The sequence below is a fragment of the Eptatretus burgeri genome, unplaced genomic scaffold (assembly GCF_056783735.1).
Source record: "Eptatretus burgeri isolate ZD-2024b unplaced genomic scaffold, Ebu_testis_v1 Ebu_testis_scaffold_3155, whole genome shotgun sequence".
Classification (NCBI taxonomy): Eukaryota; Metazoa; Chordata; class Myxini; order Myxiniformes; family Myxinidae; genus Eptatretus; species Eptatretus burgeri.
Window position 1 is genome coordinate 307,501 of NW_028225103.1, and position 27,995 is coordinate 335,495.

The window sequence follows — 27,995 nt, forward strand, 5'->3', positions numbered from 1 at the left end:
ACAATCCTGGATGGGTCACCACTCCATCAAAGGACACCATCAAGCTGCCACTCATTGTGTCAAACTCAGAAAGATGACAGGCTGAGTCAACCCCACCTGGTATTAATTCAACAGCAAAGGGGGATTTGAACTCAGGGCCCTGGGATCCCAAGCTCACGACTGTCGCCATAAAGCCAACACCAGGCACAAATATGTTATCAACTGATCTAATGGACCCGGAACTTTTCTTGTGTTTCCTGGTCTGTTTTGGTTTGTCATGTGATTGACTGGTGTACCACAGCATACTTTCCTTTTACACACTGTACTTACAGTACCACACGGTGCAGGATGACCCGAGGACTCTCCGGTGAAGATCACCAAGCGAACACCCCGGGATTCACGAGCGGCTCCGATGGAGAAAACGCGCTCTGTCCGGGAGATTTTCTCACATCACCTGTCAGGGTTTATTCTTTGTTGGTCCTCATGATCAGGTGCACAGGTGTTTACCATTATATTGTTTGTTTTTTTCCCAATAGCTTCAGCCTTAATCTTTGATTACTTTCCGAGGTTAATGCAAATTGGTAATTTAATCTGATTATAGTTATTTATTGACGAATATGAATTATATCAAAGTCGAAGTTTACGCTTTTCTACTTAATTAATTGTATCAAAGTCCAACGACCCTTTTCATTTTTTAAGATGTGAATTCAGTTTCTCACCTTAACTTGACCCTCATCTTCCAACATATTTACAACCGAATCTTACCAACTGGGGTCTTGTGGGACCCCAACTCAAAATCACTGAAATTCACTAAATCTGATGAAGTTTCACACCAAACTAATTTTTTTGTGAACAATGTCGAGGCTCATATGAGAGCAAACACAAAGAACGTGCAACAAGGGGAGCAGGAGACAAGAGGGGCGGGAGACGGAAGGACAAAACAGTGGGGAAGAGGGACATGAGGAGATCTGTGGAAGGAAGAGGGATGGGGCAGAGAACACGGGGTAAACAAGATGGACACCACAGGGACTTTCAGGAAGGAAAGCAGGGAGTTTGAAGGAGGTGGGTTTGGGGTGGATTAATGGGGGAAGAAAAGGTCGTGATTTTGGATGGAGGAAGATCAGAGATGGTGATGAACGGTTGTTTTAAACACCTGGAGGGAGGAGTGGGATTTATGAAAGTGTGGGAGTTTCTTGCAAAGGCGGGAAAAAAGAGGAACGAAAGAGGGAAGGTGAGCAGAGATTTTTGATTTTGGTAGTTTTACCAGAAGGGAGTTGTTGGCGGACCTTGAGCACGTTGCGGAAATATGGGGGGTCAGAGCAGGGCGGGGGGGGGTGAGACCAAAGAGGAGACGGTAGAAGACAGAAAGACCACCGATCTGCCCGCGGTGAGAGAGTGAGAGACCCAAAGTCTCAGCCTCATCGTGGGAAATCTCAATGATCCTAAATACCTTGGTTTCCACAGCGTGAATCCGAGAAAGGTGAGAGGTGGGAGCACCAGCCCAGAGAGGAGAGCAGGACTCCATCAGGCTGTGGATGAAAGCTTTGTCTGTCATCAGGAGCTCAGGTGTGCCGAGTGAGGACTTTGCACGATGGAGGATTCCCAGTCAGTGACATTCTCGATCCAAATTCAACCGTCGCAGGACAAGGTTGGTGAGAAATCCAATTGTAAAACTAGAACGGGCACTCGGAAGAGCACATACCTTCGCCGCCGCAACTTTTTTTCCGGGTACATTTGAAAAACGTCATTTTAAAACGTCCATGACGTCACAACCGTCAGTCCGATTGACGTCAAATTTGGTGTGTAACCTCCTTGAAGGCAGTCCAACAAAATGGAATGATAAACACTGAAAAATAAAAAAGTTGAAAAATGACGTCATCTTTTGACGCACTTCCGGGGACGTCAGGTCCAATCGGGGACTACCATTCTGAAAGCTCGTAGTTCACTGAACGTTTTAACGTTGGTTTCATGTCAATAGCTCTATTAGATCTGAAGCTATGCCCACAAGTATATTTTGACCTTGAGTGTGACCTTGACCTTGACTACAGAGTCTTGACTAATTGACTTGACCTTGACTAAATGCCAAAACCTGTACATCAATAAACAGATATTTTGGTACTGATCCTAATGCCTGGATTTGGGAGACTTTGCTTTATAAATTATATAGATATTTGAATGTAAAATATCAGGACATTTTAGCCACAATTGAAAAACGTCATGTTCAAACGTCAATGACGTCATAACGGTCAGTCCGATCGAAGTCAAATTTGGTGTGTGACGTCCTTAAGGTAAGTCCTACAAAACGGAATGATCAAAACTGATGAGATCGAAAATTGAAAATTTACGTCATCTTGTGACGTCATTTAGACGCACTTCCGATGACGTTACGTCAAATCCGACACTACATATCCGAAAGATATCTCGTCATGGAACAATATGGCGGTGGTTGCATGTCGATAGCTGTATTATGAAGGAAGTTATGCTCAAAAGAGTGTTTTTGACCTTTTCATGACCTTGACCTTGACCTTTGACCCGATCGCTCCCAAAATCTAATCAAATCGTCCTTGGATACTCACGAATCATCCCACCAAATTTAATGCAATTCGGTTTTATACTTTCTGAGTTATGCGAATAACAAACAAACACACATATTCACAAATAAATAAATACACAGCGACCAAAACATAACCTTTCGCAGAATGCGAAGGTAAAGAGAGTAAGTGTAGAATGTCACACAGGCACGACGGGCCAGCGGGCCAGTTCACACGTTTCATTTATTGACAAAGATCAGCACACGTATTTAACACGGGACGTGTGGGAAATCTAGATTTTCGTAGATCTTGGAAAGAATTTCACGAGTAAAATTTACTCTGAAAAGATTAAAGAAGATTTTTGAGTGATACCACGTGAGAACGTGATGACGTCATCTGGACGGAACAAGACGCCATTTCCGTCCGTTGGGGGCGGAGTCAACGGCGACGGACTTCTCATCACGTGTTCCTGGTCACGGGCTTTGTTTGAAAAGACCTTCGGCCTTGATACAGGAGGCGTGGAGGCCTCACAACGTGTTCGTCTTCCCTCCCTTTTCCTGAACCTTCCAGGTGGTTGAACATCACCTCGGTTTCCCTTCTGGACACAACAATAATGAACCGAATTGGAGGTCGACGTCGTTCGTTACGGTAAGGACCGGGGTTTCTTCAGTGCGGGAAATCTAAATATCGGATGTAGCAGAAAAAGTAATCATTGCTTCGCTGAGGTATTTAATTAAATGACGTCATGTTGTTCTTCACGAACATTCTGCTCCATTCACTCCATCATTAGCCTGAGGTGATCTTCCTTCTGCTCGTCAGTCAGATCACGTCTTCTTCTTCTTCTTCTTCTTCCTTGCTCATGATATTTATATTCGAGCAAATACAATCGGTCACTTCACTGAGGGAAACATTAAGTTTGGGAGGGGGAGAAGAGGAGGGAGGGGCAGAGAGAGGTTGGAGGGGGTAGAGGAGGGAGGTTGAAAGAGAGGAGGGAGGGCAGAGAGAGGTTGGAGGGGGGAAGAGGAGGGAGGGGTATGGGAGGGGGAAGGGAGAAGAGGAGGGAGGGAGGAAGAGAGAGGAGTGAGGGGAAAGAGAGAGGTTGGAGGGGGGGTAGAGGAGGGAGGGGGAAAGAGAGAGGAGGGAGGGGCAGAAAGAGGAGGGAGGAGAGGAAGGGAGATAGAGGATGGGGGAGAAGAGGAGGGAGGGGGAGAAGAGGAGGGAGGGAGGGGAGAAGAGGAGTGAGGGAGGGTTGGAGAAGGAGGGGTTTAGTTATAAACAAACCGAACGTTGAACACGTCCTCCACCATTTCCCGGACATACATTCACCGATGTTGATCAAACTGGAAACACACATATGAGGAATGATGGCTTTTACAGATTCACGTCACTAATGTTTTTGAGATCAGATCCAAGATGGTCGACTGGCGGCCATTTTGTTCCTTAAATGTGTCCCCAACCATTTCTCCGACTTGCCCGTTCTGATTCTGTTCAAACTTGGCAAAAGTAGATCACATGATGGAGAGAACGTGTCACTCATTTTATTTTTAAATCTGATCAAAGATGGGTAACTGTGATGGTGACTGTGATTGTGACTGTGACTGTGACTGTGATTGTGACTGTGATTGTGACTGTGATTGTGATTGTGACTGTGACTGTGATTGTGACTGTGATTGTGATTGTGACTGTGATTGTGATTGTGACTGTGATTCAGACCAGGGTAGAGTGACTTGGTCTGAATCCAAATTGATGATTGGAAATTAAACCATTGGTAAAGAGGAAGGATTTAATATCTGAAGCGATGATGGATTCCATGACCTTGCTGATGATTGGGAGAAGGTTGATTGGTCTGTAGTTGCAGGGATCTGTTTTTTCACCTTTTTATCCAGAACGGTTATGTTTACTGATTTCTCCGATATCTTAAAAGTTCCCCGATATCCCGATATTGTTCCCCAATATCTTCAAAGGACAATGGTGGACGGCCTTGATGGTGACTGTGGTTGCAGCATTTGTAGCAGTTGTGTGAGATGGTTGAATTGTTGTGGTTGTGGTGCGATGGTTTTATGCTCAACACCTTTTTTAAAGCTGTAAATGTTTGATGTTGGAAATCAATTAGGGTGGCACATGCAGATTTTCGAAGATCTGTCAGCATTTAACGAGTAAAAAGGACCATGGTAGGATGAGAGTAGGTTTTTGCGTGATACATTGATGGGAAAAGTGATGACATAATCTGAGTTCCTGATAGGTGCAATAAATAAACGACCACGTGATCTTCGTGTACTGGATCAAGATTGTGGATTTTATTCCATCTACTGGATGTAATACACTTCCATGTTGAGCCTGCTCTGCACTTCCTGTTCAACAGGACCTGGAGAAACCAACGGCGTGGAGATGCACCCGGACTGCAGGAAGACCCTGAAGGTTTGTTCCCACAGTCGTCTCATCTCGAACTGTCTCAAAACGTGAGACAAGTTCTGGACATGAGCTCCCAGTATGGAGGATACAATTCCATCAGCAACCTGACGGGTCCACCGAACATATTTTCCCTCTCCTGGGACTTCATGCACGTGGCCTTGCCAAGAACATACGGGGTGTGGTGGGACCGCTTGTCCCGATGGACACCCAGACGTTGTCCCAAGAATCCCGAGTGGTTTAAAAGCCAGGATTTCATCGAGTTGTATTTCTACGAGCCCGTCTTCCCGACCAGGGTCTCGGTGATGGAGACGTACCACCCCAGATATGTCGTTCGGATTCTGGCCAAGTCATGGGATGAAGGTGAAGACTCTGATGTGGCCAGGTACCAATGACCCTTTTGGTTGAAATCTCTGACGGGTTTTGAAGTCTTTATGCTCGTGAGTCCAAAAGGGATGAAATGACCAATTATCATTTGCTTTGGGAGTATGTTGAGCCTCTGACTGGTCTTACATGATTGTAACGTGATTTCAATAACATCTTCGTTGTATGAATGGACTAGTTACCTGGTTTTTCTAACATTTGATCTTCAGGTGGAGGACAAAATATTGGAAACCCCTGGGTAAATGAGAGTATGTTTTAAGGAACTGCTTCCACACAGGTGTGGCCCATGTGCCCAGCAACAGACATCCCATCATGCTTCGGGTCATGTATAAAATGCTGCACAGGCCTGGTTGCCTATAATTATGGCTCGCGTGGCTGCAAGAGGAAAACCTCCATGATGAGTTGGTTCCCCCTTTTAGGAGCTTGTTAGCCTTGTATTTATTCTTCGTTCTTTATTTTCACCCGATCTCATCTGTTTGTTTATCTTTTACTTTTTCTCCGGTTCGTCTTGTGTTTTCGGTCATCTTTCCCTTCCTACTTTTCCCCGACCTTCCTCCTGTCTGGTAGGCCTTGTCCACCGGGCAGGAAGTTAGACTCATGCTTCCTTGCCACCACCTCACTCCCTCCCTCCCCCACACCTTTCCTAGTTTTGTTCCTGACCTCCCCAGGACTTCGGCATGGCGAGCAGGTAACATAATTGCTTCTGATTCAAGTTTGAGAAGGCGGGACCCGTTCCTCCAAGCACGGTCTTGTTGGGCCTGTTGGAGTTCAAGGCTCCATATGTTTTTTTTCTGTTTAATCTTTTCGGCCCGTGGATTTGAGGTTCCCTTTCATTCAGCTGAAAGGCTTGCCGAGTTTTGGGTGAGGTGGACGACTGCTCGGTCAGCGGGGTCTCTGGTTGAATGGGCAGTCAAAGCCCTCTCTGACTGTGGTTGTGACGGCCATCCTCCACAACGAGAGTTTATTTATTTCTCAAGTTTTTTTTTTAAATAAGGCTCTCTTGGCTGTGCCTGGATGGGTTTGAGGGTGGAGAACTAGCAGCTGAAATGTGAATCCTATCCAGGTTCCTCCTGATGACTTCAACTTTGCTTTTTCCTTGTTCGAGCTCCTTCTTATTCCCACAATGCAGAACTGGACCGACTTGGTCTTTCATTTGATCTGAATTGAATTTTTTTAATCCCATTTTTAATTCAATTCAATAATAAGTAATAATACAAAAAACGTCACGGGTCAGGGTCATGTATCCAATCAAAGCGGGGTTGCATCAAAGCGTGACGTCTTGGTACCCGGTCATCACTGCCTGCAGTTTTAAAGTGGCAGTTCCAGTTATGTCTCTAATTAATTAGGTAACACACCAGTACACAAACACCATGCAAAATTCACCACACACCACACAAACACCACACAAAGCTGTTAGTGTATACTCCGGAAGTGTATACTCCAGGATCGTGGTATCCGTGCATTAATTAGAAGTGCAAGGCAAAGCAGGTGAGCAACTGCTGATCAATTGACTGTAACTTTGAACCTGGGGCACGAGCAGCCAGTTTCATCAAAAACGGTCCACCAAGAGATCCACAGAGGACCATTGTCGAGTTGCAGCGCACAAACCGCTCATCCCACCTGGCAATGCACGTTTGCGAGTGCAGTGGTACAAAGAGCACAGGCAATGGACGATCGATCAGTGGAGAAATCTGATATGGTCACATGGATCATCCTTCACAATCTTCTCCATAAACAGATGATTTCTTCTTCTTTGATTCCTTCTTCCTTTTTGCACGTGTGGTGCTAACATAAAGAATGATACAGCCCTGAGTGCTTGGTCCATGTGTGATCCCCCAATGATCCGATGAGCATGACACTGATGTTATTCATGTGTCATGGCCTTCTCAGTCTCCAGATCTGAACCCAATCGAGTATTGATGGAATATTGAGGAATGACGTCTAAGAGCGTTTTCCACCTCCATCAAATCGGTGTGAGTTGATTGACTCTCTCGTGGAAGAATGGTGCCGCATCCCTCCTGAAGAATGCCAGACCCTGGTGGACTCTATGCTGCTGCACATATAGGCCGTCCTAGCCACTCGTGGTGGCCCAACGTCCTGTTAAGTGATTTTACATAGGTGTTTCCATGTTTTTTGTCCACTACCTGTATGTTTTTAAAATGTCGCTTCTTTCCAACAACTACCGATTGTCAATCACCAGATCCTCTGCTCCTCACCACCCCCCAACCCCCACACCCCCCCCCCGTGAAATGCGTATTCATTTTTCAGGAATGAAAAAAGTTTAATTCATTTATTTGTTAATTTATTTAATAATGTGAGTGATGTCCTTTTACACATCCGTTTGTATCACGTTGGAGATGTTGTACGACATGAGCCACACCCGAATACACAATGTCTACTTCATGGTAAAATCAAAAGGACACTCCTCAAAAGGCTGACATTGGGGATGTACCATGCAGGTGGCAGACGCTGTGGTCCGGCCCTGTGGACCCCAATCTTCCACCGAACGACCCATTCACGTTTTCCCCACCGATACAACCACCGGGTTTTGCGACGAACATCCTCCGTCTGGAGTTCAGTTACCCCCTGAGCTTTTACCGCATGGAACTGGGCGCTGTTGTTCTGTCCGGTATCCCGGTGAACCTTATGCAACCAAAGAAGATCAAGAGTGAAGGTCTTGCTGGGTCAGAAAAACTTGGACAGAAACAAAACAGGATGGAAAGAAGGAGGAGACGAGATATGGTGAAACAGATGGCGGAAGATGAAGAGGAACAGAAGCTTTCCCCCTTGTCAAATCATGGATACTTTGACTTTTTACCTTTCGAGGTGAGCATGTGAACCCCCACTCGTCATCTTTTCTTCTTCTTTTAAAGCTTGGTTTTCCAGATCACATCATGTCATTGTTTGATTTCAGTATGGTTTCAGACGATGGCGTCAACATTGAAATGGCTGTCCAAGTCTGTTTGTGTTTGGAAGCCTTGATGGCTTCACTAGTAGTTACCTGGGTTGTTTCAAGGGTGACTGGTTTATCATTTGATGGACATCCTTGACTATCTTGACAGTGACAGTTGGTCAGGTTGATGCACTGATAATGAAATCGATTTTTTTTGCTGCCTTACTTCCACGACAGATTATCGAACTTATTTTATCTCACCTGACGCTCCCTGAGCTGTGCTGCCTCGCTCAATGCAGCCGTACCCTGCGCGACTGCTGCTACAACCCTTCCATGTACAAACACGTGGACCTCAAGCCTTTCTGGCCATCTCTCTGCGAGGAGGACCTTCTCGCTTTGAAGCCTCGTCTCACCCATGTTCGCTCGCTCGGTCTCTCATGGACTGGAAACGATGGAAGATTCAGTCCTACGGTCCTTAAAGAGTGAGTAATTGAATGCAAAGTTAGTAATCGATGGCCTGGGTTTCGGTGAACCGTCTGGAACAACTTTGGCATTCTTCAGCTTCCATGATTTTGGGATATTTGGTCATTTTCTTGATTTCTGCATCGTCAGTCCAAAATCATTGCTCTTAACACGTCAATTAGCAATGCCTTCTTCTCTTGTTTTTTTTTGTACCCAAGTATCATATCTGGTCGCAACGCTTTGTTTTTGATGTTTACGCTCGATGGGATCATTAGGTCGTACGTGCGCGGGACTTCAATGTTTTCAGTGATTGCTTTTGGTTCATTTTTCCCACAAATCTTCTGCAACTGAAATATCAAATTTTTTGCTGATGTGCCAACGGATTAATTTTTAAACTCTGTTGTGTCGTTGTGTGTTCAGCTGTTCTGGCATGAGTTTTTTTTGTGTTCGGTCATGTGTGTCATCTATCATTCTCTTTGCTAACCCCATCTCCACCCCTCACCCCTTTCTTTTGTTTTTTCCTCCTCCCCCCCCTCCCCTTCTTTTTCACTCTCTGTCCCCTCCTCACTCCCTCCTCCTTATAACATGCAGCACTCTCCTCCCACACCTCTGTCGCTCTCTCGTTGTCTCTGTCTGTTTGTCTATGTGTGTGTGTGTGTCTCTCACACCTCCCTCCCACAGTGAATAACGATTGGTGAGGTTGTCCTTTTTCGCTCTCCCCTCCTCCTTCCTAGTTCCGACTTCTTCATCCTCTCTGCCTCCTCTCCCTCTCTCACCTTACACCTGCCTCCGCTCTCCCTCCCACTTTCACGCCCCCACCCCTTTTATTTTCTCTGTCACCGGAGCGACGAGTTGTATTTGCTCGTCATCAATACATGACAAAAAGTACGCGCTTGGCTCGAACCACGTGTTTCTTTTGACAACAACAAGTAGCATATAGCGAGCCATTAATACTGCATTATACTGCATGGTTATACTGCATTATACTGAATTATATTAAAGCGAGCCATTAATGCTGCATTATACTGCATGGTTATACTGCATTATACTGCATTATATTAAAGCGAGCCATTAATACTGCATTATACTGCATGGTTATACTGCATTATACTGCATTATATTAAAGCGAGCCATTAATACTGCATTATTCTGCATGGCTATACTACATTATATTAAAGTGAGCCATTAATACTGCATTATACTGCATGGTTATACTGCATTATACTGCATTATATTAAAGCGAGCCATTAATACTGCATGGTTATACTGCATTTTACTGCATTATATTAAAGCGAGCCATTAATACTGCATTATACTGCATGGTTATACTGCATTATACTGCATTATATTAAAGTGAGCCATTAATACTGCATTATACTGCATGGTTATACTGCATGATACTGCATTATATTAAAGTGAGCCATTAATACTGCATTATTCTGCATGGCTATACTGCATTATATTAAAGTGAGCCATTAATACTGCATTATACTGCATGGTTATGCTGCATTATACTGCATTATATTAAAGCGAGCCATTAATATTGCATGGTTATACTGCATTATACTGCATTATATTAAAGCGAGCCATTAATACTGCATTATACTGCATGGTTATACTGCATTATACTGCATTATATTAAAGCGAACCATTAATACTGGATTATGCTGGATGGTTATACTGCATTATACTGAATTATATTAAAGCGAGCCATTAATGCTGCATTATACTGCATGGTTATACTGCATTATACTGCATTATATTAAAGCGAGCCATTAATACTGCATTATACTGCATGGTTATATTGCATTATACTACATTATATTAAAGCGAGCCATTAATACTGCATTATTCTGCATGGCTATACTGCATTATATTAAAGTGAGCCATTAATACTGCATTATACTGCATGGTTATACTGCATTATATTAAAGCGAGCCATTAATACTGCATGGTTATACTGCATTTTACTGCATTATATTAAAGCGAGCCATTAATACTGCATTATACTGCATGGTTATACTGCATTATACTGCATTATATTAAAGTGAGCCATTAATACTGCATTATACTGCATGGTTATACTGCATTATACTGAATTATATTAAAGTGAGCCATTAATACTGCATTATACTGCATGGTTATACTGCATTATACTGCATTATATTAAAGCGAGCCATTAATACTGCATGGTTATACTGCATTATACTGCATTATATTAAAGCGAACCATTAATACTGCATTATACTGCATGGTTATACTGCATTATACTGCTTTATATTAAAGTGAGCCATTAATACTGCATTATGATGCATGGTTATACTGCATTATACTGCATTATATTAAAGTGAGCCATTAATACTGCATTATGCTGCATGGTTATACTGCATGGTTATACTGCATTATACTGCATTATATTAAAGTGAGCCATTAATACTGCATTATGCTGCATGGTTACACTGTATTATACTGCATTATATTAAAGTGAGGCATTAATACTGCATGGTTATACTGCATTATACTGCATTATATTAAAGTGAACCATTAATACTGCATTATACTGCATGGTTATATTGCATTATACTGCTTTATATTAAAGTGAGCCATTAATACTGCATTATGATGCATGGTTATACTGCATTATACTGCATTGTATTAAAGTGAGCCATTAATACTGCATTATGCTGCATGGTTATACTGCATGGTTATACTGCATTATACTGCATTATATTAAAGTGAGCCATTAATACTGCATGGTTATACTGCATTATACTGCATTATATTAAAGTGAGCCATTAATACTGCATTATGCTGCATGGTTATACTGCATTATACTGCATTATATTAAAGTGAGCCATTAATACTGCATTATGCTGCATGGTTATACTGCATGGTTATACTGCATTATACTGCATTATATTAAAGTGAGCCATTAATACTGCATTATGCTGCATGGTTACACTGTATTATACTGCATTATATTAAAGTGAGCCATTAATACTGCATTATGCTGCATGGTTATACTGCATTATACTGCATTATATTAAAGCGAGCCATTAATACTGCATGGTTATACTGCATTATACTGCATTATATTAAAGCGAGCCATTAATACTGCATTATACTGCATGGTTATACTGCATTATACTGCATTATATTAAAGCGAGCCATTAATACTGCATTATACTGCATGGTTATACTGCATTATACTGCATTATATTAAAGCGAGCCATTAATGCTGCATTATACTGCATGGTTATACTGCATTATACTGCATTATATTAAAGCGAGCCATTAATGCTGCATTATACTGCATGGTTATACTGCATTATACTGAATTATATTAAAGCGAGCCATTAATGCTGCATTATACTGCATGGTTATACTGCATTATACTGCATTATATTAAAGCGAGCCATTAATGCTGCATTATACTGCATGGTTATACTGTATTATACTGCATTATATTAAAGCGAGCCATTAATGCTGCATTATACTGCATGGTTATACTGTATTATACTGCATTATATTAAAGCGAGCCATTAATGCTGCATTATACTGCATGGTTATACTGCATTATACTGCATTATATTAAAGCGAGCCATTAATACTGCAACAAATATGGTCCACTTAAATGGGACGTGACCATTTGAGATGCACGAGTGCATCTGGTCCATTGGACCAAATTTTTATGAGTCTTCACAGCCTCGTGGCACACCTGCCTGCTGTACTGCTGGAGCATTCGCTTGCCTTTCACCAAGCCCAGATGTGCTTCCCTTGGGCCATTGTGGGAATTATACGTTCATTATTATTGTTGACAAATTATACTTCCATTATTATGATTATTGTTGGAAATATTATTTATATTAATGAATATATTCTTTGTTGCAATGTTATTGGTTTTCTTACCTCCACCACCGAAAGTGAAGGAGGTTATATTGTTGTGGGCCGGGTATCGGCGACGAGCATGACCGCGAGATGGAGCAGTGGAGTCGGCTCCACCGAACACCCGGAATCTAGATCGTACCTTCTGATAACTCCGAAGGTATGGGTCCTTTACAGGACCGTGAATCGTCAATAATTCAACCGCGTGAGACAGGGTTATTTGCCAAACTTCAAAATACCTGGAGGCCCACGTGGCGAGCTCCCGAGGAATGTCACACCCTCGACGGAGCTCGAACGGGACGAGCCATTGCCGTGCTCGACCCATGCGTAACCCGAGCAGATGGTTACCGAGGTCCCGTCGGTCCAAATGCACAACTACTGCAGCAACGGCCTTTTTAATCCCCCAACACGCACCGTGCTAAACCAATGAAGAAAACACAGAGACCAGCTGAAACATTTAACAACAAGGATATTTATTTACAAGAGGCAGGGAGGGAACACACAAAGAGCAGAGTTAAACCGACTAAGCAATGCAAATAATGTACAACAAAGAGCACTTAACAATTCCTACTTACAGACGGGGCCCAAGAACACACACACGCACATCCCCAAAAGAAAAGAGATGGACCTCGCCGGGTCTTTATTTGACTCTCCATCCGAGGAGGATAGTTCGGCTAGGAGTCAGGACGGCTGGCTACCTGGCCGAGAGCGCGCGGCTGGTCGTCCACCCCTTCCCGGAGCTCCGGTCGCCAAAGGACGGACCAGGGCAGCCGAATCCAGCGGAGGTGAGACGAGGCGATCTCCAGTGATGAGATGGTCGACCTCTTGTAGTTGTGCGCCAGACGAGATGCCTCGGATTTGCGCGATGCAGTCAAACGCAGACCAGACCGAAACGTGCTCGATCAGACGGGGCGCAATTATTTCTTCTTTCTTTTCTTTCCTCGTCCTTCTCGGGCGCGGTCTGCTCATCCGTGGCCTGCTCTCATTGGGCGGACCTTGTGTCGCGGCTCCACCTTCTTACAAAGGACCGCCCCGGCTCTGATCTGCTCGTCGCCCATTGGCGGCTAAATGATGCATACCCTTATTTGGTGCCAGGACAAATAGTGTCTTCCAAATAGTGCCAAATGAAGTCGTGTCTTCAATAGGGGTCTTTACCCCCCAGATAAGTTGGGGGCCGCTTTCATCCTCGAAGAGGCGATAAAGGCCAGTATTGTTCTGTGGTGGAATTTCTCGAACCTCCATTGGAATCACTCCAGTAACTCCAGTCCCAATGAGAGTTGAACCATTTATTCAGGTGAACACGGGAAGAAATAAATTCACAGAGAAACATCAAGATGAGGTGTTGTGAACTTCCTTCTCTCAGAGCTCTGTTCACAATCCTCGCTTTTTATTGCAAAATTATTTGCATAGAAAGGGGGGAAGAGGGGGCATGGGTCCGACAAAGAACAGTGCACGTTATCTTCACAAAACTACGTATCACTCAATGTTCCTCGGTCTCTTAATTTGCAGAACACCATATTTGCTTTGTGTGTGAGCAATAGGGGTCTTTATCCCGCAGATAACTCTGGGGGGGGGGCAGCTTTCATTTTTGCAGAAGCTGCAACGCCCTGCATTGTTCCAAACGTGGGTCGATGGAATTTGGTTTCGAAGTTTGTCTTGTCTCTCACGGCTTTGTTTAAAACAGGATCCCAATGTCTTCCTGTGCTACTTTTTCAGTTTCCTGGGTGTGTGGTCTGAGCAGCTACAGCAACTAGACCTGGCCAACTGCCATTGGATCACAAACGAGTCCTTGGAATCTGTAACCATGCTCTGCCCAAACCTTCATGACCTGGACCTGTCGTCATGTGACGGAATACCACCCAGGGAATTCAGGCAGCTCTCGTCCTTGCAGAGGCTGCAACGCCTCGTCCTGTTCCGAACACGAATCGATGTAAGCTCTTCACGTAGTTTATGTTCGTTTTACTCTCTCACAGCTTTGTCGTTAATAAAACCATTGCAAGTAAATCTTGATTTTTTTAATGGCAATGTGAAATCTACATGCACCCTTCCTTTGCCCCCCAGGCAAGAGGATTGAAAGTCTAACGCAGACGGAATGAGAAACTTGAAACTAAAATTAAATACAAGGAACATCTGAAGCTGGAATTTCGTACATTTCTCATTTACTTTCCTTCCATAGCCAATTGAACTCGGGAAGGTCGATGTGGCCTTGATCGTGCCTTTCTTTAATCTGCATGGTCTGCTGCCTGTGAGAGATTTTTGCATCTCAATGAGATGGCAAAGGAGATTGCCAGCTTAACGTCACCTCCATGATACATCACCCCCCCCCCTGCTGGCACGGTGCCACAATGGTTTTTAGATCCTCGGACTGGTTCTTCGCCCTTGAAACGACACGAACCGCTGAATTCTGGAATAAGCTAAGGAATTGAGTCTTTCTCTTTCGTTGTGCTCCGTGGATGGGAAGGGGGATTATTTTACCAATGTTAAAGGATAACATCGTACTCCCATCTTGTTTCAGACGGAGAGTCTCCTGTCAATCACTTCCAAGTGCACGGAGTTGAGGCATCTCAATCTCAGAGACTGTTCTGAGGTACGTGCACCCCTTTGTACCACCGCAGAGGTGTTTTGTAGTTAAACCATAGTCCTGCACGATTGTGAAGACAAACTGATTTATTTCCAGCTTGGGATGAGTTCATCTGATTTGTTGATATTTTATTTCCTCGTCACATAAATATAAACAGTCTTTGTATTGTTATGATAAATCACGATGGGTTGCAGGCGTTGCTTATCCCTGCATCTCATCCATGGTTGCAATTCATGCAGTAAAAGATGCCTTTTGAACCTTAATCACTGCAAAAATATTGGAAACGAGAGCGAAGTCCATGGCTCACCATCTAAAATCCCCCACGCTTCCCATCTCCCCCCCCCCCGAAAGCAAAGTTGAAAGATTTCACAAAACTCCACCAGGAATAACCCAATCTTCAATATTTATTGAATTTTTTTTCCCATTTTGACCTCTGTGACTCAAACTTCCCATTCCGAGACACGAACTGAGGAACAAATTTCAAAAAATTGTTGCATATTTCATGCAACTTGGATGTACATTTTTTCATTAAAAATATTAAAATTACATTTTTTGGTTGTTGACCCCGCCCCAGAGGGCGTGGCGAAAAATGATTGTGTTTTTGCACCTTCTTGCCATGTGGTGATCACAACTACCAAGTTTGTTAAAGTTATGCCCATCTGTTTCAGAGGAGATAGCGTGGCGGGTAGGCAGACAGACAGACAGAGAAGATTACAATACCCGCCTGTTTTTTCAAAAAGCTTCAGGAATATAAAGCTTCGATAATATCTAAGATAATCATAGCTCAAATAATCCCTGAGATTATAAATATTAGATAATAGCTGAGATTATAATTGCTTTGATCAAAGCTGAGATAATAATCGCTTTGATAATAAAGCTCAGATCATTCCTTACATTGTAATAGCTTTCATAATAATAGCTCAGATAATATAGCTGAGATCATATCTTAGATCGTAGTTTAGATAATAAAGTTTAGATAATAGCTAAGATAATAATAGCTTCGATAATAGCTTCGATAATAAAGCTTAGATAATAGCTTTGATAATAATAGCTTCGATAATAGCTGAGACAATAATAGCTGAGATAATAGCTGACATAATCAAAACTCAGATAATAAAGCTTCGATAATTTGCTTGGATAATAATAGCTTCGGTAATGAAGCTTCGATGATCCCTTCGATAATAACAGCTTGGATCATTGCTTCGATAATAATAGCCTCGATAATAAATCTGAGATAATCGCTAAAATAATACTCGCTCAGATAATAGCTCAGATAATAAAGCTTAGATGATAGCTGAGATCATAATAGCTGAGATAATAGCTAAGATAAGAACAGCTTAGATAATCATAGCTTCCATAATAAAGCTTAGATAATACCTGAGATAATAATAACTTAGATAATATAGCTTACATAAGAATAGCTTAGATCATAGCTTCCATAATAATAGCTTAGATAATATTGCTTTGTTAATAGCTTTGATAACAATAGCTAAGATAATAAAACTTAGATAATAGGTTATATAATAATAGCTTAGATAATAGCTCAGATAATAAAGCATAGATAATACCTTAGATAATAATAGCTGATAAAATAATAGCTTAGATAATTGCTTAGACAATAATAGCTTCGATAATAATAGCTTACATAATTATAGCTTCTAAAATAAAGCTCAGTTAATTGCTTCGATAACAACAGCTTCAAATTTTAAAGCTTAGATAATAGGTTAGATAATAATAGCTTAGATAATAGTTAAATAATACTCGCTCAGATAATAACGCTTAGATAAAAGCTGAGATCATAATAGTTTCGATTATAGCTGATGAGAACAGCCGAGATAATAATACATTCGATAATAAAGCTTAGATAATACCTGAGATAATAATAGCTCAGATAATATAGCTTAGATAACAATAGCTAAGATTATAGATCCCAAAATAATAGCTGGGATAATATACCTTAGTTAATAACTTCGATAACAATAGCTTCGATAATAAAGCTTGGATAATAGGTGAGATAATAATAGCTGAGATAACAACTAAGATAATAATGGCTTCGATAATAATAGCTTACATAATTGTAGCTTCGATAATAAAGCTCAGTTAATAGCTTAGATAAGAGCTAAGATAATAATAGGTTAGATTGTAGCTTAGATAATTAAGCTTAGATAATAGCTTCGATAATAATAGCTTAGATAATAGCCAAAATAATCCTATCTCATGATCATAGCTCAAATAATAAAGCTTCGGAAATGGCCGAGATCAGAATAGCTAAGATAACTGCAAAGACAAGACCAGCTTGGATAATAATAACTTCAAAAATAAAGCATAGATAATAGCTTACATAATAATAGCTGAGATAATAGCTAAGATAATAAAGCTTAGAAAATAGCTTGGATAATAATAACTTCGAAAATAAAGCTTAGATAATAGCTTGCATCATAATAGCTTAGATAATAGCTAAGATAATAAAGCTTAGATAATAGCTAAGATAATAGCCGAGATAATAGCTGAAGTAATAATAGCTGAGATAGTAATTGCTGAGATAATCGCAGAGATAAGAGCTTTGATAATAAAGTTCAGATAATTGCAAAGATAATAATAGCTGAGATAATAAAGCTCAGATAATAGCTGAGATAATAATAGCTTTGATAGGAGCTGAGATAATAATGGCTGAGATAGTAGCTCAGATAATAAAGCTTAAATAATAGCTGAGATAATAATAGCTTTGATCATTGCTAAAATAATAATAGCTCAGATAATAAAGCTTAGATAATAGCTTCGATCATAATAGCTCGGATAATAGCTAAGATAATTATAGCTTAGATAATAGCTTCGATAATCAAGGTTAGATAATAGCTGAGATAATAATAGTTCAGAAAGTAATAGCTCAGTTAATAAAGCTGAGATAATAGCTTTGATAATAATAATAATAATAGCTGAGATAATAGCTCAGATAATCATAGCTCAGATAATATAGCTTAGATAATTGCTTAGTTAGCTTTATGTAATCATAGTGTAATAATCGTGTAATAATTGCGTAATAATAGTGTTGCGAATTTGGAAATCGATCACACTCAACATTCAGGTCCTTTCGGGCCCTGTCACACCTTGCCGTTTTAGCCAGCGTATGGCAAGGTATCAAAATGTATGTAAAACGCTGGCGTACGCTGAACTATTGATGTTTTTTTCAAGTTTTGGGTGTATAATAACGTGTTGGACGTATGCATAACGTATTAGTAACGTACACAGAACGTTTCAATCACATATAGATAACTTATACCAACGAATGCTGAGCGTGTTGTCGGCGTTCACAACCTATGCCCAACGATAGTTTAACTTATGCATAGCGCGGCAGCATATCGCCGACGATCACGTGGCGAAGGCTATTCATACTCGACTGCGGCTCGACTCTTCAAATCATAACCGCACTAGACATCGAAGTGTGAAGCCGCTGTCCCACCTTGACGTTTTAGCCAGCGTATGCTGACGCATGAAAAATTTGCCGAACCAAGCTGGCACACGTCGAATACGTTATGGGTAAGTTTTGTATACGTTAAGAGCATGCTGGCATACGTCGTAGTACGCTGGCAGACATCGTAGTGCGCTGGCATACGCCGAGTACGTCGAGAAATTTTCAGCATGTTGAAAATTTCTCGACATACTCGGCGTATGACACGTTCCGCATACGCTGGCATAAGCTGTCGGCACGTTACGCGATCGTTGACACACGTCGACACACGTTACTTGTACGTTACTCATAAGTCGAAACACGTCGACGTAATGGTTAGCATCAATGTTCCAGATTCCCTGGTTTTTTTTTTTCTTCTTCTTCGGTATGACGCTGATGTTGACACTTCGATTTCTAGTGCGGTTATGATTTAAATCGTTGAGCGGCAGCCTATTAATTATATTATATCATAACCGCACTAGAAATCGAAGTGTCAACATCACCGTCACGCCGAAGAAAAAAAAAATCCAGGGAGTCTGGAACACTGACACTAACCATTACCTTGACGTGTTTCGACTTATGAGTAATGTACAAGTAACGTGTGTCGACATGTGTGTCAACGATCGCGTAACGTGCTGACAACACGTTACTCATAGGTTAGAAATAAGTTTGGGGTACGCTAACGATTACCTCGATGTGTTTCGACTTATGAGTAACTTACAAGTAACGTGTGTCGACGTGTGTCAACGATCGCGTAACGTGCCTACAACTTATGGCCAAGCGTATGCGGAACGTGTGAGTCATACGCTGGCATACGTTGAAAAATTTCAAGCATGGAAAATTTGTCTAACACCTCGGCGTACTACGACGTATGTCAGCGTACAAAGACGTATGCCAGCGTACTACGAAAAAAGCCAGCGTATGACGACGTATGCCAGCGTGCTCTTAACCATATACAAACTTACCCATAACGTATTCGACGTGTGCCAGCGTTTTCGCCAAATTTTGCATACGCTGGCTAAATCGTCAAGGTGTGACAGGGCCTTCAGCTCAGTTATCTCGGTAAGTACATGTTCTATACATAGCTCGCCTTCCATTGTTTAATGGGTAAATCTATGTAAATGCGCTGTGATTCATTTTAATAGTTAGGGTTCGATCAGAGCGACCCTCCCCTGCAAAGAAGAACGACCCTCTCCCACAAAGAAGAAGAAGAACCCCCCCCCCCGGGTCCCGTCCCGTAAACGCCGATGACGGTTGGGGCGGGTCCGGCAGAAAGCAACGTAAACAGCCCCCACCCGCGGTTGCGCGGGGGGGGGGGCGGCGCACAAGGGCAAATAAGTCACGCCGGAAGCGATGCGGGGCTGAGAGGGATAAGAGGGGGACCCTCTGCTTGGCTCGGGTTGGTTCTGGTTAGTCTTGGGTTAGTCTTCGGTGAGCCTTCGGGGTTCATCGGGCTCGTGTTCTGGTGGCTTTTGTTCTGCTTGGTGGAGTTGGTTGCTCTGCTTCATGGCCTCATATTGGTTCGGCTGGCTCTTCTTGGTGCGTGGAGCTCTTCGCGGTCTCTGCTTGGTTCCCGGTTTGGTGCGACTTCTTGGCCTCATCTTGGTCGGTGGTTTTTCGGGGAAGCGACGCATTGGGGTCTTCACCAGCACGTGGTCCGGAGCGCGAGGGGATCCGCCGGAGCTCGGAAAGGATCGCGGCTCGCGGTGATTGGATCCAGCTCGCCCTCGCTGGTGCCCGGTCCGAACAGCTTGAAGACCACACGAGGTGGAAAGGTCCGAGGCAGACCCTGGGCTTGAGCTCATCTGTCCGGCCGAGCTGAAGTCCGCATTAAAGGCATCAGCCACCAATTATTGGGTGTGTGTGGGTGCGTATGTGTGTCCCTGGGCCAGTCTTATAAGGAGAAAACTGTTAAGTGCTTTGTGTGCTGTACATATGGCATTGCATTTCTGACATTCGGTATCAGTGTGACCACTCCTCATTTTCATAAATGCCAAGGTGAGCCAATGAAAAAGCCAATAATTCACAAGGTTTTCGGAAAAGCGATGATAATAGAAAACCTATACGCTAAGAAAACCAAAAGAAAACCAAGACGTCAAGGTGAACAACGAATAGTCAAGATCTTGTGAAAAAAGCCAAGGAGTGGTCACACTGTTCGGTATAGTTCTGCTCTTCTGTGTTCCCTAGCTCCCCATTATTACTGTATAAATAAACCCCAATTGTTAAATGTATCAGCTCGTTTTGTGTTTCTTTCATTGGCTCGACATGACGCGTGTTTGATGATTAGTGTTCGTAACTTGATCATTTGGTCCGGCCCGACTTTGGTAATTCTGCTCAGTTACGCCGGATCCGAGTCGGCGATTGCGACTGGATTCAGACAAAATCGGCCGAGGGTTAACTTCCCCGGTCGTCGGACCACGTGGGTACTTAGGTAAATTGAAAAGTTGGCATTCGACCCTACCCACGTGGTCTGTCCATTGGCGAACTTCGGTTCAGTCAGGACCCGTCCGCTCCGGACTTATCCGGGGCGACGACCTTTACATTCCGGGCGATCGGTCGAGCCAGCTCGCGGCTCCATCTAGCGGTCGTGCTCATGGTCGACGTCCCGGCACCGTAACAATAGCTTCGATAATAAAGCTGAGATAACATCTGAGATAATAGCTTTGATAATTAATAATAGCTTTGATCATTGGCTCTTAACCTGGGGGGCGTGAGTAATTTCCAGAGGGGGCGCAAGCCCAGAGCAAAAAGTAGGAATTTCTCGAATTATTTTGTGGAATTCTCTTTTCAAGTGTTTGCATAATATCGTGATGAACAAAAGTATCGCCTTTAATAATTTTCGTTTTCTATTTGCGACCTGGCCTTCCATTTTCTGTATTAAAATTAATTTTAAAATTTAACATTTATTTAGATTTAATATTAAAATTCAAATTTAATTTTAATATTAAAAAAAAAATTTTTTCACAGATTTACAGAACCCATTTCAAACTAAATCATTCGCAACTAGAACGGGCACTCGGTAGAGCGCATACCTTCGCCGCCGCAACTTTTTTTCCGGGCACATTTGAAAAACGTCATTTTAAAACGTTCATGACGTCACAACCGTCAGTCCGATTGACGTCAAATTTGGTGTGTAACCTCCTTGAAGGCAGTCCAACAAAATGGAATGATAAACACTGAAAATTAAAAAGTTGAAAAATGACGTCATGTTTTGACATCATTTTGACGCACTTCCGGGGACGTCACGTCCAATCGGGGACTACCATTCTGAAAGCTCGTAGTTCACTGAACGTTTTAACGTTGGTTTCATGTCAATAGCTCTATTAGATCTGAAGCTATGCCTACAAGTATATTTTGACCTTGACCTTGACTACAGAGTTAATTGGCAAAACCTGTACGTGTGGAGTTCTTATCCGTGGAGGAGCTCGAGTGGGCTGGGACCAGTAGTTGGGGCGAGACGTGAGCGGAGCCAAGCAGCGGGAACCCCTTCGTTTTCCAACCAACTCCGGCCTCCAAGCACAGAACGAACGACCCCCAAAGAACTCAAGACTGAGGATGGGGTCGTACTTTATAGATCGCCCTCAGCGGGCAGGGGCCTTGGTGAAACTGACGTTACTGTCCGCCCTGATTGGACGGGGCTCCCATGGGTCAGCCCTTTTCTGGACGGGGCCTCGGCCAGGCACCGGCAAGGCCCGCCCACTCCACGAGTGTGGGCTCGTCAAGAAAGAGTTGGAGCGTTTGGAGAAGCCGAATAGGAACTGCAGACGTGAAGATTCTGTCTCGGAAAAACGAGCCTCCAGAGACAACAGGTGGACCGTGGTACGTTGTTGCCAGCGAACCGAAGGCTGCAAGCACTCGGGTACCATGGATCACAATGGAGGGGACATTAAGATTTATTAACCAAACTAAAAAAACATCGCAACGCACCCCTTCGAAACCCCACGATACACAAGGAGGGATTATGTCTACACATATACTTAACGGCATAACTAACTTCGGGGCACCTGTATGTTTGAATGCATACGGTTCTGAGAACCGTAACAATAGCTTGGATAATAAAGCTTAGATTATAGCTAAGATAATAATAGCTCAGATAATAATAGCTCAGACAATAGCTTTGATAATAACAGCTAAGATAATAGCTTTGATAATAGCTGAGATAATAGATCAGAAAATAATAGCTGAGATAATAGCAAAGATAATAGCTGAGATAATAGCTTAGATAATGAAGCTAAGATAATAATAGCTGAGATAAAATAGCTAAGATAATAGCTTAGATTATAGCTTTGACAATTATGGCTTAGATAATAACTCAGATAATAGCTGAGATAATTATTGCTCAGATAATAAAGATTAGGTAATACCTTTGATAATAATTGCTTAAATCATAGCGTAGACAATAATAGCTTTGATAATAAAGCTCAGATAATAGCTTTGATAATAATAGCTCAGATAATAAAGCTTAGATAATAGCTTATATAATAATAGCTTACATAATTTCGCTATGTTAATAGCTTTGATAACAATTGCTGAGATAATAAAGCTTCGATAATAGCTTAGATAATAGCTAAGATAGTAATATCGTGAATAATCGATGAGATAATTAGAGCTTAGTTAATAATTGCTGAGATTATAATAGCTCAGAGAATAAAGCTCAGATAATAATAGCTCAGATAATAGCTTAGATAATAATAGCTTTGATAATAGCTTCGATAACAGCTGAGATAATTATAGCTGAGATAATAGCTAAGATAATAATGCTTAGATAATAAAGCTTAGATCATAGCTGAGATAATAAAAGCTCAGATACCAGGTAAGATAATAACAGCTCAGATAATAGGTAAGATATTAATAGCTCAAATAATAGGAAAGATAATAAGAGCTCAGATAACAGCGAAGATAATAATAGCTGAGATAATAGCTGAGATAATAAAGGTGAGATAACAGCTAAGATAATAAAGCGAAGATAATAAAGCGAAGATAATAAAGCTGAGATAATTGCTCAGATAATTACTGCTGAGATAATAAAGTTGAGGTCATAGCTTTCATAATAATAGCGAAGATAATAGCTAAGATAAAAGCGAAGATAATAATAGCTTCAAAAACGGCAAAGATAATAATAGCAGAGATAATAGCTCAGAGAATGAAGCTCAGATAATAATAGCTCAGATAATAAGTAAGATAATAATAGCTCAGATAATAGCTTAGATAATAATAGCTTTGATAATAGCTTCGATAACAGCTGAGATAATTATAGCTGAGATAATAGCTAAGATAATAATGCTTAGATAATAAAGCTTAGATCATATCTAAGATAATAATAGCTCAGATACCAGGTAAGATAATAATAGCTCAGATAATAGGTAAGATATTAATCGCTCAGATAATCGGAAAGATAATAAGAGCGAAGATAATAGCGAAGATAATAATAGCTTAGATAATAAAGGTGAGATAACAGCTAAGATAATAAAGTGAAGATAATAATAGCTCAGATAATAAAGCTGAGATAATTGCTCAGATAATCACAGCTGAGATAATAAAGTTGAGGTCATAGCTTTCATAATAATGGCTTAGATAATAGCTAAGACAAAAGCGAAGATAATAATAGCTTCGAAAACAGCTAAGATAATAATACCTGAGATAATAATAGCTCACATAATTTTTTTCAAAAAGCTCAGGGATGAAAAAGGAATTAAATTTTAATCAAAGCTCGTGCCTGAAAGAAGAAAGGAGACGATGGCTGTATGTTTGTCGGACACTGCCGCTGATGATATATTTGTTGGAGATTTTTTTGAGTTTGAACTTCCCATGTGTTAAAGGATTCACAGAAGCATTTCCTTCCTTCCCCTGCAGCAATGTGTGTCACGATGCATGTTCCTCATCTTTCCAACCTCAGGTGAAACATCCCAACACGGTCTTACTCAGTCTGTCCTTAAACTGCCAACAGCTTTGCTCGCTCGATATGTGGAGATCCACTTGTCTGACGGAGGTCGGATTGGCACACCTGACATCCCGTTGCAAGAACATTGAGGTACAAAGATTGAGGGGATTGGGGTGGATTAACAGGGGTAGAGAGATCGAGGTTTTGGTTGGGGCAAGATAAGACATGGTTGTGAACAGCTGTTTTCAAAGTTTGGAGGGAAGAATGGGATTGAAGAGAGTGTGAAAGTTTATTCCAAAGGTGGGAAAAAAGAGGAATGAAAGAGTGAAGGTGAGCAGTGGTTCGTGATTTTGGTAGTTTTACCAGAAGGGGGTTGCTGGCGGACCTTGAGCATCTTGTGGAAATATGGCGGGGGAGGGGGGGTGAGGCGAGACCGGAGAAGAGACGGTAGAAGACAGAACGACCACCGACCTGCCTGCGGTGAGAGAGTGAGAGGCCCAAAGACTCATCCTGACCACGGGAGATACCATTGATCCGAAATGCATTGGTTTCCACAACGTGAAGCCGAGAATGGTCAGAGGCAGGAGCACCAGCCCATAGAGGAGAGCAATACTCCATCAGGCTGAGGACGAAAGCTTTGTATGTCGTCAGGAGCTCAGGTGGGCTGAGGAAGGACTTTGCACGACGGAGCATTCCCAGTGCTCAGACATTCCCAGAGCATTCCCAGACTGGCTTTGGAGGCCTTCAGTTTACGTTTTGTATCTTTACGGTGACTTTAGTTTACGTTTTGTATCCCACTGATAGGCTGGAATTGGATTCGTTCCTGAACTAAAATTTAATCGGCTTGTTCTTGTCACCAAACCGACTCATCCAAAAAGTTTCGTAACTTACGAAATATCGACTTACGATGATAAATATGGTTTGAGAGCAAAAACGTCATAGGTCACGTGTTCGGCAGCTCTGTTGGATTGAAGTTAAAAGGTTTAAAAATATCCTGTCAGACCGCTGTACCAATTGATGCAAAACTTTCGGTGTATCATTGAGTACCGATGACGATAAAAGTTTGACAACTAAAACGTTATCAATTGAGTGGTTTCAGAGAAAATTATTTTGAAACGTTTTCCTTCCATCCTCAGCAGAGGGGGAAGTAATGGACCGATGGGGAAAAGGTGGGATTGTTGAAAGGAGCAGAGGCGGTGGGGGGTAAATGGACCAATTGTGTGAAGGAGGAAAAATTGAAAGTCGCTGACGGGGAGGGAATGGACCCCAATGGAGGTGAAGAAAGAAAGATGGAATGGAGCAGAGAGGGGGACTGCCCTGATTGTTGATATTTTGTTTCCTTGGAGGAAGACATCACACCTCTCCCCCCTGAAAAAGACAACACAAACGAATCAACATATTCTTCCTCCCCCCCCCCCCCCAACACACACACTGAGCAAACCGCTTTACCGCTTGACAAGAAACCAAGGACTCTCTGCAAATGAAATGACGAATAACGAAAGATAATTAATGAAACAACTAATCCTTGGGTAACCGACGTGTCCATGTGTGCTCTCCATCAGGGTCAGCATCCAAAACTGTGACATTTTCTTTAACTCCACCACCGAAGGTGGATGGAGGTTATGTTTTGACTCCTGTCTGTCTGTCCGTTTGCTTGTTTGGCTATTTATTTGTTTCTTTGTGAACAAAATATCTCAAAAATTTGTGGAAGGATTCAGACGAAATTTGGTGGAGAGCTTGGGAAGGTGACACCGACAAAATGATTCGATTTTGGTGAAGATCCACATCCGGTTCTGGATCCGAGAAGTTTTTGAGTGATTCTTCACCATTGTGAGATCGGGCCGAAAGCGACATGGAGCAGGATATCTCAAAAAGTTATGGACAGATTCGGACGAAACTTGGTGGATAAGTTGGTTGGTTAACAAGAACAAGGCGCTTAAATTTTAGTTCATGTCCGAATTCATATCCGGCCTATCAGTGGGATACAAAACGTACACTGGTCAGCATTGTGGAAGGATGCTCTCCACCGAGTGCCCTTCTTGTTGATGCAGCATTTATCTTGTGACTTTCAACAACCAACTCTCCACTCATGACACCCCCTTCCATCCCCAACCTCATCGTTTTTAATCCACTTTCTTCCTTCCATGACTTGATAACTTCAAAAACTGAATGGTTTTTTGGGTTTCTTATTTTGTCAAGTTATATTTTTTCAAACACTCTGGTGACTATAATGCCTCTCGAATTGTACAATACAGTTCTTGAATAAATAGGAAGTTAAAAACTGCATGGAACACTTATGTTTATTTAATTGTTCCACACTTAAACTGTTCCACACAGGACCTGGACCTTGGCTGGTGTATGAATGTGCGGGCAGGCGGTGGTGCTCTCGGTGAGATGTTGCGAGAGCTGCCCAGACTGCGCCGACTGGTGTTAACGGTTAACCGCTCCATCAGCGACACTGACCTTGAATCGCTCGCCAATTACTGCCCTTTACTGGAACAGCTCCACATACGGGGTACGGTAATTGAGGAGATTATGGGAACTGATGTGGATGGATCCAAGAGGGTCACAGAGGTTGCTCGATGTGGAAGGAAAATATAAATTGCAAGTAGAAACGAGAATGGCGCTTGGTGGAGTGTGTACCTCCTCCAGACTGAACCGTTTACGTTTTGTCCTCCACTGATAGGCTGGATCTTCATCCGGACGTGAACCAATATCTAATCGGCTTGTTCTTGTCACCAACACAACTCATCCACCAAGTTTCATCCGAATCCGTCCAAAAACGTTTTGAGATATCGGTTTTGACCCCCAGTCTCTCAATGGTGAAGAACCACTCAAACAATTCTCGTATCTGGTTCCAGATCTTCACCAAAATTGAATAATTCCTCCTTATTGTCCTGGTGGATGTATGCGCTCCACTGAGTGCTGTTGTACTGTAGTTTAGTAAGTCTGTGTAAACTGCACACCAAAGCTCCAGATGACAGTGAGCTATTTTCACCATTGTTTGTCATTCATTAGAGCGATTATATCTGTGTGCGTGTGGCAGGCACTCTGCTGGTGACCCATAGAGGGATTTTTCACCTGCTCGATACCTGTCGGCAGATGTGCTTCCTTGACGTTTCCTTCTGCTTCCCCGTGGATAAGGAGATGGCCTTCGAACTAGAACATCGCTTTCCACACGTCTACATCAAGTACACCTGCTAACAATGAGGTCACATGACCCGTTCAGGGCCGCAAACACCTGAGGATCACTCTGATCCATGCATGACAAACCGATTGTATCATGTCGGTGATGATCGTCCAAATGTTGAACTTAATTAGAACCAAAGCTTCAAGTGTCGTGTTATCATCACGTTTATTAAATGTGACGTTTTACGAATTATTTTTTAATTTGAGATCACCTGACAGGATTACTTTTGGTTTATCAATATAATCCACCAAACGTTCAAATTGATAAATGTTGTGCCAATAAATGTTACCAAACTCACAACACCCTTTTTGGAGTGTTATTCTTTCACCTTTCACCCCTGCAGATTTTGACA

The 27,995-nt window shown here is 42.2% G+C and overlaps 1 protein-coding gene and 1 long non-coding RNA gene across 3 annotated transcripts in view; both read left to right on the top strand.

Annotated features, from left to right (window-relative positions):
• LOC147006723 (uncharacterized) overlaps positions 1-900 on the top strand; it is a 6,371-nt gene extending 5,471 nt beyond the window's left edge. The window contains exon 3 of the long non-coding RNA XR_015054631.1: positions 312-900. This is a non-coding gene — a long non-coding RNA (uncharacterized LOC147006723). The remainder of the gene's footprint in view (positions 1-311) is intronic.
• Positions 901-2,706: 1,806 nt separating this feature from the next.
• LOC147006724 (F-box/LRR-repeat protein 4-like) lies at positions 2,707-27,943 on the top strand. 2 transcript variants are annotated; one of them, XM_085868102.1, is made up of 9 exons: positions 2,707-3,158; positions 4,873-5,304; positions 7,763-8,129; positions 8,434-8,678; positions 14,260-14,473; positions 15,059-15,130; positions 24,469-24,603; positions 26,791-26,968; positions 27,500-27,943. In XM_085868102.1, the coding sequence occupies exons 1-9, from the start codon at positions 3,124-3,126 to the stop codon at positions 27,655-27,657; spliced, it is 1,836 nt and encodes a 611-aa protein (XP_085724228.1). In that variant the 5' UTR covers positions 2,707-3,123; the 3' UTR covers positions 27,658-27,943. The 2 variants fall into 2 exon arrangements, with proteins under 2 accessions (XP_085724228.1, XP_085724229.1); XM_085868103.1 differs by lacking the exon at positions 4,873-5,304 and having other exon boundaries at positions 2,710-3,158.
• The last annotated feature ends 52 nt before the right edge of the window (positions 27,944-27,995 follow it).

Coding starts and splice junctions, on each gene's coding strand:
- LOC147006724 (XM_085868102.1), top strand. CDS start 3,124: ATGAACCGAATTGGAGGTCGACGTCGTTCGTTACG. Junction 8,130..8,433: donor TTGACTTTTTACCTTTCGAG/GTGAGCATGTGA, acceptor CTTCCACGACAG/ATTATCGAACTTATTTTATC. Junction 15,131..24,468: donor ATCTCAGAGACTGTTCTGAG/GTACGTGCACCC, acceptor TTCCAACCTCAG/GTGAAACATCCCAACACGGT.